Source organism: Zeugodacus cucurbitae, chromosome 2 (genome assembly GCF_028554725.1).
Source record: "Zeugodacus cucurbitae isolate PBARC_wt_2022May chromosome 2, idZeuCucr1.2, whole genome shotgun sequence".
Classification (NCBI taxonomy): Eukaryota; Metazoa; Arthropoda; class Insecta; order Diptera; family Tephritidae; genus Zeugodacus; species Zeugodacus cucurbitae.
Window position 1 is genome coordinate 127,586 of NC_071667.1, and position 13,819 is coordinate 141,404.

The window sequence follows — 13,819 nt, forward strand, 5'->3', positions numbered from 1 at the left end:
GTTCCCCATTTTAAAATTTTAAAATCTTAGGTAATTGTTCGGAATATATTTCCGCCTCGTGGAATTCTCTCTTTTAACGATAATTATAAAGACTAATGGTTGCCAACATTTTCCATAAATTTTAATATATCATAAAAAGGATACAAAGATTATCAGTTGAAAAACTGCTAAAATACTGGCATATATATACATATTTTGAAATTAAAACAATCCGATCATTTTGTGATGAATGGGACACATTTTTATACTTATTTATAATATCTCATTTAAACTATTGTCTTTGGGGTTTTGCTGGTCAAAACGCATTTCGTAACACAGCATAATTTATTATTAGTCTAATAACTTTTAATTAACTCTAGGCTGGAGGCTGTACTGTGCAAGCAAGGCATTCTAGTTATGCAGAATGAATTCCTCTAATTAAAACTCAAAAATAGTTATGAGCAAATACACTTCAAGATGTTGACAAATTAGCTCAGGGCGAATAATTTTTTCTTTGTTTTTTTCTATTGTGTGTACTCGCATATCAGATTCCAACTCACCGCGTAATGCAGTGGGGAGCTAAAATCTGTTTGTACATGTATGCACATCATGCACTTGGTTTAAAGCTAAATTAAGGTAATGTGATTAGGTACCGAAATTTACTGATATAGTGGATTCAGGTTTTCTTTTAGAGTAAATATTTTTTATGCACAAATAATATACGTTAGATAAACTAGAACAAACATAGGCTATAGCAACAGCTCATGAGAAGCCAAAAAGGAAGTTTCCAATTGCACTGATTTTAAATTGGAATGTTTATTATCAGCTTATTATAACTTTAAATCTTCAGATGACATACATATGAAAATGTAAAAGAATATTTATAAGACTTCATAGTCTCTATTTAAGCATTAATTTTCAATGTGAATGAATTATGGCTTTAAACAAAAAACTAATTTTTTGTATTTTTTTCGCTGTATTAGTTGTAATAAAAAAATAAAACTTCGTCATTCAATAACTAGATAATGTTATTTCAAAGATGTGGATAAATTTAAACAAAATCGCTTCATAACGCTTCGAAAAATCATGTCCTTACAAACTTTATAAAATTTGGTTTAGAGATAAGCTCGTTAAAAGTTTTAAATTGAAACGGACGTGGCCTGATGGGCGGTATCCCAAAGGGTCTATCTCATAGAATTTGACTCGATTTGCACTATACGGATAGTCGTAAATTGTCGACTATTCGATTAACCGCTCAATTTGGACTATCCGGTTAACCGTTCGTTGTCGACAATTCGAATAGTGCAAGATCATTAAATTTATATTTTTATTGAAAAAAGTGAAACTCACGAAAAATTAGCACAATTGACATTTTCACAAATAAAGACAAACAAAAATCAAAGGCTGCTTGGATTTCAAACAATTTTCATTCATGTAAACAAAATAATTCGAATAGTATTAATCGAATATTCGAATAATCGGTTTTCAAGTTATTCGAATAATTTTAAGAGCCCTACTATGTATATTTATAGAACAAATGCACGTAAATTTGTAAGTGTGCAGTATTTGCACTAATAACGCTAGCGTACTAATGCTCAAAGTTGTTATCTAGATCTGTGACATTTACGGCCACCATATGCACATTAGAATACATACATACATACACGGACTTTATCCATATATAGTATAATAATGTTTTCGTGAATTTAAGTAATCATATATAAATATACATATGCTTATGAAACTAGAAGATAACATTGCGGAAAAGAACTCAAGTTAACATATTAAGAAAAGGTCAACGAATATAAATTAAAGTAAAACAAGGAAGGGCTAAGTTCGGGTGCTACCGAACATTTTATACTCTCGCAATTTATAGATGATATTTTATTAAGATAACACAACTTGACCCATGTTATCATCACAAATAGTATATGAGGGCTGAGGTAATTCCGGAAATTCAATATTGAGTTATATGCGAAGTAGGCGTGGTTGATTTCACCCATTTTCCACACGTGTCATCAGGGTGAATAAGATAACTGTGTCAAATATCTCTTAATGTATTCTTATGTAAATGTATTTTTAGAACTAATAGGTTATCTTGTGCATACATATAAATATGTTGTATTAGGAATAGTTGAGTGCATGCGTGTTGCATTATGTATATGCATTCGTGCCTCATATAAATGTATATATATAGAGGTAGTCTAAATTATTTACACATCGGACGTTTTTTACAAGTCTTCCAATTTCTTGTTTCAGTGTCCCAGTTATCCATTTTTGTTAAATGTAAAAGTCAATCTGCAAAATAAAAAAAAATTAACCAGATTCATTAAATAGAAAAAAAGTTATTTAATTTTTTTTGGTAGCGGCTTTCATCAGCCACCCTGTACATACTCGCAATAGTCAATAGTCGCTGTGAAGTAAGGAAGGGCTAATATCAGGTGTAACCGAACATTTAATACTCTCGCAAGTTATTTATTTATTGTTATAGTATAATGGGGCTGGGATAATTCTCGGCCGATATCAACTATTTCTGCCACCAAGCTACATTATTTCTAAGATTATGTGTTCACTTAATTTTGCTAAGTTATCTCACATATATATAATTAGTATGTGTGGGTTACAGGAAGGACTGACCAGATTTTGTCCAACTTAGACGCACACACACACAACAGATCTCCTTTTTCTTTAGAATATCTGAAAAGTATATTTCAGTAATCTATCTCTGAGCCCTTAAAAATTATATTTAGCCCTTAAAAAGTTATAGTCCCATTTCGGTAATTTTTATACGGGCAAAGCCACATTAGAAATACAGTATTTCTGCATAGTTTTGTTTCAATATCTTCGCTGGTGCTTAACATATATGTACATATATTATAAAGTGAACGATTCAGGTAAACTTCAAAATTGAGGTATAGTATAGGCGTGGTTATGAATTATTTTTTCCCATTTTGAAACTATAGCATTGGCTATATAGTACCAAAATCGTTCGAACCGAATTTAAGTGGGCGGAGCCACACCCATTGTAAACAAATTTGAGTGTAGTCCTCGTATGCAATCTTTTCAATGGAATTTAAGGTTTTTGGTGTTTTTCCTTACTGAATCAAAGCATTTTTATAGTAGGGGCGGGACCACGCCCACTTTCCTAAACAAATTGCATTCAAATGTGTCCCCTTCTAGTGCGATCCTTTGTATTTTTTATTTCATTTCATAGCTACGAAAGCAACAAAGTAAATGCATATGAACGAAGCCAATATATAAGTGTTAAATATCAGTGACAGTAGACAATAGTTGAATATCAGTGAATTAATTAGTAGTTGACAATGTATGTAATCTGCGAAATTATCGTTTCCATGTCGTGTGTATTTGTGTATTTTTTATTTCTATCAATGTACATACATATTTACATTTTTTACAGTTAAAGTTTAAATAATGTGGCTATTATATAAATATTGCGAGAATTCTTCCGTTTCGTTTTAGTAATAAAAAACACTATATTGACAGTCGCGCTGGTAGTGTATATTATTGGTCATTATTTAGAGTAAAATGTATTTGGATTATAAATTTTTCGATTGCTTGCGAATAAAAGAGCTGTGATTATGGTATCCAAAAGTGGTCATTAATCGGCCGGTCAAGCGTTGCGTTTTCTAATTTTAAACAGTGAAAAGAACACAGTAAGGCAAAGAAAAACGTACCGTTTTCATTTTCCATATCGATATTTACAGAGTTCACTAGGCGTGACAGCTGGTGCATGCTGCTCATATCGCATGCCAGAGAATATTCCAAAATTTACCCAAATTTATATACATAAAACTGTGGTTCATTAAACATTGCAAAATCCTAGGGCGAGTTAATACACTTCAATGACATAGAAATAACATGCCTTAGAAAGTCAAATATATAATACATACATGTATTCAATTTAAGAAGAAACAAGGTCCAAACAAGTGATATGTATGCCCATTTTAAATCTGGTCCCCTATTAAGAATTTTAAATTTATTTAAAAGCATGAAAATGGATGAATTCGGATTATAACTACGCCTACCTCCCATACAAAGGTTATGTTGAAAACTACTAAAAGTGCTTTCAGTAAGGAAAATCATCAGAGACCGTAAATTTTAATTTTTTATATTTTTTATATTAAATACCATTAATATGCGAACTAAGATGTAAAATGTTCGCCACTTCTTCAGTTCTCATATATGATCTATGAAATATAATAGATGAGAAAGAAAATATTTATAATAATAATAACAGGAATGTATTTAAATATCTTTCTAAATGGAATGAACATGAATCACGTGAACAGAAATAATTTATTTGAATTAAAATATAAAAAAACTATGTTGAGTAGTTATGAATTATTTTTCATGAGTCGGGAGAAAAGCTAGAATGTCGCATTAATTCGACGGCTAATTAGAGATCGTTCCAATCTTTTGGATCTTCCAAATTTTGTTATGTTTACTATATTTTGTATATTTTCAAAAAGATTTAATAGATATTTCGGTATATCAAACAAAGCATTTTCATACTTGTGCGCTACGATCCTTTGCTGAAGGTAAATATCAGAAATGCCAAGGGAATGACTTCAGAATTTCACAACCAAAATACATTGTAAGTGATTCTTACAGAAGTGACCACATTGACTGTCCTTTGTCCTTGAAAAATTGTCCTTTATCCGCACTTAAGTTAAAATGATGATCATATCATGTCAAATAAAAACACGTAAAGTTTAGTGAGTGTAACGAATTTCACAAACCTTCTCATTTTACGAAAGGAAATTCAACATACTCAAATTTATTAAATTGAAAGTATGCGAGTTTGTATTCCTACCTTTGGAATTACCACTTTTAGAAAACTTATAGGGGGATATCACAAGAATAGGAAGGGGAAACACTTTAGTGTTTGAGTTCTCTTGCAATTACATAACCTCACATATTCACATAAGTTCACGTCGGTTTCAAAATCAATATTTACCGGTATGTACTTATGTAGTATATGTATGTACAAATGTTATAAAAAATCAGTTCGAAATTTTAATGTTCCATTCAGTTTTGGATTTGTCATAATCGGTATTTTTATAAAACTGATTTATACATTATATATTTGTGATTTAACCTTTGACATCAAACAATATTTGTATAAATTCCCTGAAAAGTCATATAATTGTTGTTTATTATCGGTTTCGCGTGTACACACGTGTACTTCTGTTTTTAATTTCTGCTCTTCTACGTGTTGTGAAAGTTATGAAACCGCGAGGACCATCGATGATTGATACCCTTGTGTTAATACCCTCATAGTACTCTTGAAGGTCAAAAAGTTTAAGTGGCGTATTTGAAAAAGCAATTATTGTTTTCATACAAAATTTGCCAACACTGTTTTCATATATGTATGTGTGTGGGTATATGGACAAAAATAATTTTACTATATCTTATGCTTTAATGCGAAATTGAAGAAATCAAAAAAAACTAAACTCCAAAAATAAAAACAAATGTTTGTTACTCTATGTGTGCGGTTATTCTGATTAGTTTTCAACAGACTAAATATAACGAATTACCACTTTATATTCTAATGCATGTGATATTTATGTCATATCGGCGGAATGTTTACAGGTAACTTAAATTAGGTACCACTTTGGTTTTTGTTTATATATGTTTCAGATTATTGTAAGGACAAACTATTTTTTGGAATACTTCGACTATTATTTAATTTTTTTTTATGAAATGTTTTCATGTCCTGTTAAGACGGACGTTCATAAGTTGGTGGCAGACAGTCCAATGGTTACAAAATTGCTTTGCAAATTATAAATTGATTCTCCATATTTAAAATGGTAATTAAGAGCACGCAAACTCAGTTGACGTGTGGTTGAAGAGACAGAGAACTTGAGCTTTCCAGAAAATAAGACCTCCTACTTCGTATTAAATGAATGTGAGTTGTGTATCATATATTCCAATGCTGGAATCATTATCACGTACGGTTTCCCATATTTACCCGTTTATTTTACTCTGGTTTGCCCTACATGGAGAATTTTCAAACAAATGTGAATATCGAAAGTTTACAATGTCGTAACAATCTGCGCAGTCGTAAAACAATTGAATTCTCTCAAGCTCTCTCGTTATTTCTCGTTCTACCGAAAGTATACTCAATAGCAAAGCATCCCCAGAGTGAGACTGATTGACCTAAAAGTTGGTCGTTTATATGATTAATTTGGAAAGTTGTAACTTAGTAAAGTGGTTTTTCATACGGAGTTTCCACCTTCTCAAAAGCTCTCCAAAAACAAAAGAAAAACGCACGTGGATTCGTAACAAAAACATTTTGAAAAGATTTTACATTAGATAATTGTCAATAAATTAAAGCGTTTATTTGGAGGACTCTGCATGGAAATTATGTTATTAAACATGAGTCCGAAATTAAACTTATCAACAACGCTTTTGGCATTATATCTAGCCTAAAGATGTGTTGTCAACCATTTCTTCTGAAGTATTTTGCAATGAAATATCCGCACTTTCTTCAGTTACCAGAGTTACCAATATTTTCAAAAAATGTTCAGCTCTAACTTTGATTCCACGTATAGAGATATCAACAGTACTTCAAATGAAAAACTCTCCATTTAATTACTTCAAAATGGTTGTTAAGTTCAGGGAACAGCTAATTATGCTGGAGTTTGAAAATATTGATTTCAAAAATCATCCGTAGAATCAAATAAGATCCGATAAACTTTTATGAAAGTATTGTTACACACGAAATGCACGAGAGCGTTTATAATTAAAAATACCAAAACTGTTACATACCTACAAATGTAAAATTATATTTAATAACTGCCCAGTTTGTTCTATTTTTATACTCTCGCAACAAAGTTGCTAAGAGCGTATTATAGTTTTGTTCACATAACGATTGTTTGTAAGTCATAAAACTAAACAAGTTAGATATAGTGTTATATATATCAAATGATCAGGATGAGGACACGAGTAAAAATCCGTATGTCTGCCTGTCCCTCCGTCCGCGCAACGGATAACTTGAGAAAAATTAAGAAATCTTGACGAAACGTGGTACACATGTTCCAGCAGAAAGCTGCACTTAAATTCAATGAAATTCGGTAGATACTATTTTCTTGAGACCCTGATGACATGGGAAAATGGGCGAAATCGGCTCACAACCACGCCTACTTCCCATATAACTCAATTTTGAATTCCATCTTATTTGTTTACTTTATAATACATATGCACATTAGGAGCCAATGAAGATGGCGGAATAAAACTTTACACCAGTATTCGAGTTTTTGTGCTGTGGCATCACTTGAGGAAAAATTTTCGAAATTTCGTGCCTATAGGTAATTTTTCACCGAAAATATCGGTAAATTTCTCAGATATTTTCATTTAATTCAGATTTAATTTAATTCTCTGTAACAAAAATGGTTAAAATCGGGTCCCTAGCTCCCATATACCTAATTATAGGGTTATCAAAAATTCGATTAGCTTAATACCTAATAAATCGATTATTATGTGAAATATATACCCATGTGTCAAAAATGCAGTATACAACAAGTTTAAACAAAACAAATAAGGAAAGGCTAAGTTCAACCGAACATTTTATACTCTCGCAATTTTATTAAGATAACATACAAATTTACTCATATATAGTATATGAAGGCTGAGGTAATTCCTGAACCGATTTCATTCATTTTCACCAGCAAGGTACATTATATCCAAGACTATACACTCACTTAATTTCGCTAAGATATCTCATATATTAACCAATATATATATGCAGAATAAAGCCCACCGTATTTTTGAAAAACCTATAATTAGGTATATGGGAGTTAGGAGATGTTATGACCGATTTTAATAATTTTTGGAACAGAGACACACCATTAGAAGAAAACCATTTCCTATGAATTAAATTAAATTATCTGAGAGATTTACCCATATTTTCGTTTAAAATTTACCCTTAGGCGTTGAGTTCAACATATTCGATAACTGGGGCCTTGGAATGTTATAGTCCGTTTTCGACAATTATTTGAGTAAAGTCAGAGATGATAAGCACTATTTGTGTAAAGTTTTATTCCGCTATCTTCATTGGTTCCTTATATATACATTATAAAGTGATGGAATCAGATGGAACTCAAAATTTTTAGTTATAATAAAAGCAATCGTGGTTGTGAATCGGTTGTGAACCCACTTTTAGTAATTTTCAACCTAACCTTTGTATGGGAGGTGGACGTGGTTATTATCCGATTTCAACCAAATTGTGGTGGGGTACGTAAGAGAACCGACTGCAGAAAGTTTGGTTTATATAACTTCATTGGTTTGAGAGATATATACAAATCACCAATTTGGTGCGGGGCCACGCCCACTTCCCCAAAAAAATTACATCCAAATATGCCCCTTTCTTGTGCGATCCTTTATTCCAAATTTTACCTTTATAACTTTATTTATGGCTTAGTTATGACACTTTATATGTTTTTGGTTTTCGCCATTTTGTGGGCATGGCAATGGTCCGATTTTGCCCATCTTCGAAAGCAACCTCCTCAGGGTGGCAAGAAATATGTGTTCCAAGTTTCGTTAAGATATCTATTTTTTACTTAAGTTATCCGTTGCACGGGCAAACGGACGGACAGACGGACAGACAGACATCCAGATTTCAACTCGTCTCATCATCCTGATCATTTTGATATATATAACCTTATATTTAACTCGTTTAGTTTTATGACTTACAAACAAACGCTAAGTGAACAAAACTATAATACTCTCTTAGCAACTTTTGTTGCGAGAGTATAATTATAAGAGTATTTTTAAACTTCTTATATGTACATATATACAATCTCCATGGTTCTTGCAGGAGTAACAAAACAAATATATAATATACATATGTACAGTGACTTATTTTATACAGCGCGTATTTCCAATTTTAAAACATTATAATTTAGCGACTATAAGGAATACACAAATGTGATTAGTACCATTAAAAATATAAAAAAAAATCTATTTTAACAAAAACACTTTACTTAATTTTATATATTTATATTATTTGTAATTTCGACGAAGATTAAAAAATTGTATAAATAGTTTTATAATATTATTAACTTATCAAATTAACGCACAAATTGTAATGGAAAATATTGATGAAAAAACATTTTTTGCACCTATTATGCACCAAAAATATTTTTAACAATTAAACACTGACTTATTTTATATTTTCTTTATTTCTGCGTTAAAATGGTAGTCGACGCTGAGCTTGTTATACTGATGACGCCACATGCAATAGCCGGCCCCACAGAGTTTTCTTCATTTTGATAGGCCAATGCATCGGACATTGATTGAAGTGAACTAGAAAACACTTCAGCATTGAGTGCAATATTTATGTCGATGGGCTTTTCATGAATAACAATTGCACGCCCTACAATTCCGTTAAAACCAAATAAATTTAGATACGGACTACGAAAGACTGACGAGATACTCCCATCTTCTTTGGTGTCTACGTTGCCAATCTGTTCGAATAAAGTATATTAATAAAATATTTTTTTATAAGTCTTATAATGATTTTACGAGGTTGATTCCGAACCTTGGATATATAACACATATGGTGTATACATACTACTTTCAAAGGATAAAAAATATGAGGATATTTTAGTCTGGATTAGAAATATTAATACTTACGAAATTGTTAGGGAATTGCCCACCAGTTGATTTGCAACCCTCACGTATATCTCCGTATGTGTGTATGTGAATAGCATGTTTTCCTACTGGTAGTCCAGTTATATTAATGGTCACTCTGATGTCGCCGTTATAGGGCATTTGTTGAAAGGTAACAACTCCGTTTATGACGGACTCTCCTTCTCCTACAATTTTCGCAAATGCTTGCCAATGAGGTACTACCTGCAGGAAAAGTAAAGTTTCTTACTTTTATATAATAATTTGTGCAGTAAGCTTCTTGTACTCACACCGCCATAATTATAACCCACATACATTGGATATTGCGTGAATTGTCCACCCAGTGGAACAGTCATTCGTTCAAAACGTTTAACCTTAGTACCAGACACAACTTTAATCACATCGGCAGCCTGCTTGTTGGATGGTGAATCATTTACTTTAGGGAGCGCTCTGGCTTCTATTGTTTGGATGCACAAGACTACTTTGGGACTAATAAAAACAGAGAACAGCAAAAAGGCAAGTAAAAATATGCAAATTATGTATTTCATAACGGCGATGTTATTGTTACACGAATATGTAATTTTCCGTTAAATTTCGATGTATCAACGACCAGAGTAACAAACTGCCGTCAAATAACTGAATCAACACAAGTATCTAGTGACATTCAATGATGATGATGGCATCGACATAGTTTTCACGCTGATTGATTCAGTTAATTATAACATAGGGTAATTCGATTTCAGTTCACGATGATAATTCTATGTACTTATGTATACGAGTATATATAAATGCAGGTGTTTGACATGCACATAGCCAAACTTGAAGAGAACTGTGGAATAGGGACACACTGGTTTATTGCTAAAAACAAAACCACCAAACCTTCTATAATTATAATTATAATTAGTTATGTTACTCTGATTAGTAACCAACATTTTCCATGAAAGTTTTGAGGTTTAGTCGACAATGACTGTTAACATTACATAGATTTCTATTTATATTGGCATATATAACTGTGCCAATTTTTCTTCATTATCGATAGTACAAAAATCGTAACATGTTGCATAACGAGAGAGTATAATAGTTTTGTAATTTCTAAAACTAAAAGAGTTAGATATAGAGTAATATATACCAAAGCAATCAAGGTGACGAGTAGATTTGAAATCCGAATGTATACCCGTCCGTTCGTCTGTGCAAGCTATAACTTGGTATTGTAGATGTGCGACATTAAACGACTGCCACGCCCACAAAAAAAAAATAGGCGTGGCAATTTCAATATCTCGGAATCCTAATGTTAATATTTTAAATTTGGCCAAATCGGTTCACAACTACACATATTTTCCTTATACCACCTGATTCTATCTGATTCGTTCATTATACAATCTATAAATAAAGCACTAGTGAAGATATTGCAACAGATTTTTGTACAAATCCTGCATTTATGGTGTGGCATTGCCCGTCCGTTATGGGACCATACCCCAATGCTTGTGACCAATTTTTAACTGGAAATGTCGGCAAATCTTTCCGATATTCTAAAAAATATATTTTCCTTACAATAGTGTGTCTCTGTGCCAATCGGGTCAATACTTCCCCTAGTCAACATATACCCGATTTACGACTTTTCAAACTTCCGGTGGACTTTATACCGTAATATGTGAGATATCTTAGCAAAATTAAGTGAACTTGGTGAATATGAATGAAAACGGTTCAGGAATTCGAGATAGCTTAACTAATTATCCAATTAATATTTTATTAATAATAAATTTGAGTAAAAATCTTCATGCAATCCAGCGAAGTATAATACATATTCTAACATCTGTTAAATGAATAAATGAAATGTAGCTAGAAAAGTAAATATCAAACGAAAATTAAATTAGAATAATGTTTTTCTACACAATTGCATGTTCTGCTATTTCTAATTGAAAATTTACCGTGAGTGTATTATCGAAACACTGGTATAGTAAAGTAGTATAGTACTATAAGGGGGAACTCTAAATATAATATTTATATACAGTACATACGTACATATATGTATGGTAAAAAGCTGCGTATGCACCGCAGATAACAGTGAGAAAGCTTACAAGAAAGCTCAGAGAACTTTAATGCGCAACTTTCATTAACATTCTCTGATTATATATTTTTACTTTCAGCGAATGCTAACATTTACTTGTGTTGCAATTTATTTATATTTACTGACGTGCTTTAGGACTGTGTTAATATTACCAAAAAAATTAAATGTACGAAATATAGACGAGCATAAAAATTACAGAATGTTTTTTTTTTGTTGTACATATGTTAAACCTCGGTAACATCAAATTTGGCTGTCAATTTTATATATTTTATGCAAAGTGTTAACGAAGTATATGACATTTAATTATTCATTATGGTTGAATAAAAGATGCCATAACCATATCCATATCACACATACTATCATTGATTTAACCCTTACACTCACCCAAAAATCCAAATTTTTAAATTCAAAAGCAAACAAATTTCAATCAAAAGCAATATTTTTTAAAATAAATAAATGAAAATGACGAATACTTTTTACTTGTGCAAAACAACTCATGGAAACAACTTACCAATGTTTTGAGCTCCAACTGACAAATCGCAACAAATATTTATGTAAGCATTCCAGTGGCTTCATATTGTTCAAGATAATAAATATATTTTAAACAAGTAAGGAAAGGCTTAGTTCAAGCAATTTATCAAATAAATTGTATTTACATAACACACAAATATACCCATAAATTCGGCATAAAGCTTAATAGAATAACGAAAATCAGCATGTATAGTATATGACGGCTGAGTTAATTCCTGAACCGATTTCACTCATTTTCACCAGCAAGGTACACTATATCCAGGGCTATACGCTCACTTAATTTTGCTAAGATATCATACATATTAACCAATATATACATATATGCGGAATAAAGCCCACCGTATTTTTAAGAAACATATAATTAGGTATATGGGAGCTAGGAGATGCTATTTTTGAAAAACTTATAATTAGGTATATGGGAGATAAGAGATGCTATGACCCGATTTTATAATTTTTGAACAGAGACACACTATTAGAAGAAATTAAAATTAAAATTATTAAAATTTACCCTCATTTACCCTTCAACATGTTCGATATCTGAAGCCTTGAAATGTTATAGTCCGTTTTCGACAATTTTCTCACAAGTGAAGCCAGAGATGATATGCACTATTTGTGTAAAGTTTTATTCCGCTATCTTCATTGGTTACTTATGTATACATTATAAAGTGAAGGAATCAGATGGAATTCAAAATTGAGTTATAAGGAAAGTAGTCGTGGTTGTGAACCGATTTCGCCCATTTTTTATCCGTGTTATCAGGGTGTCAAGAAAATATTATATACCGAATTTCATTGAAATCTGTCGATTAGTTCCTGAGATATGGTTTTTGACCCATAAGTGAGCGATGCCACACCCATTTTTCATTTTGTAAAAAAATCTGAGTGCAACTTCCTTTTGCTATTATATGTGTGTTTCTGGCGTTTTTCGTTAGAAAGTTTGGTTTATATAGCTTCATTGGTTTGAGAGATATATACAAATAACCGATTTGGGGGCGGGGCCACGCCCACTTCCCCAAAAAAATTACATCCAAATGTGCTCCTTCCTAGTGCGATCCTTTATTCCAAATTTTACTTTTATAACTTTATTTATGGCTTAGTTATGACACTTTATAGGTTTTTGGTTACTAAAAAATTAAAAATAATTTTGGATATAAAGTGTCAGTAATAATTAATGAAAAATACGAGTAATATTTGTTAAAAATCGTGGATTGTTCGATAGGAAAATAGGATTTTTATTTAAGAATACTAGTATTTTTTCATTTAAAAAATTAAATTTTAATTTTAAATTTACATGTTAAAGCATACAATTTATAAGAAAACAATATTTTTGCAAAATGTGTAATATTTACCCAAGTGTTGGTAGCAGCTATATTTCTATTTACATTTAAAAAAAGAGACCGTAAAACAGTAGCATTTATTATTAAACTTTTACGTAAACTGAATATATTTTCTTTATTAGAACGTCATGGAAATGCTCTAAACTAATACCAGATAATTTATATCATCCAAGCGACATAACGACCATAAAGAGCTTTTGTAGTTTACTTATTCTTAATTGATTTACATGGGTCTTATGATGTACGTATATAATCG

General features: G+C 31.4%; 1 protein-coding gene across 1 annotated transcript; it reads right to left on the reverse strand.

The window, feature by feature from the left end:
- Positions 1–8,995: 8,995 nt before the first annotated feature.
- Positions 8,996–13,650, reverse strand: LOC105208435 (superoxide dismutase [Cu-Zn]). The gene is made up of 5 exons (XM_011178272.3): positions 13,576–13,650; positions 12,210–13,350; positions 9,921–10,119; positions 9,637–9,855; positions 8,996–9,467 (listed from the first exon to the last, which is right to left on the reverse strand). Exons 2-5 carry the CDS (start codon positions 12,272–12,274, stop codon positions 9,180–9,182), a joined length of 771 nt encoding a protein of 256 aa, XP_011176574.2. The 5' UTR covers positions 12,275–13,350; positions 13,576–13,650; the 3' UTR covers positions 8,996–9,179.
- Between the last annotated feature and the right edge of the window lie 169 nt (positions 13,651–13,819).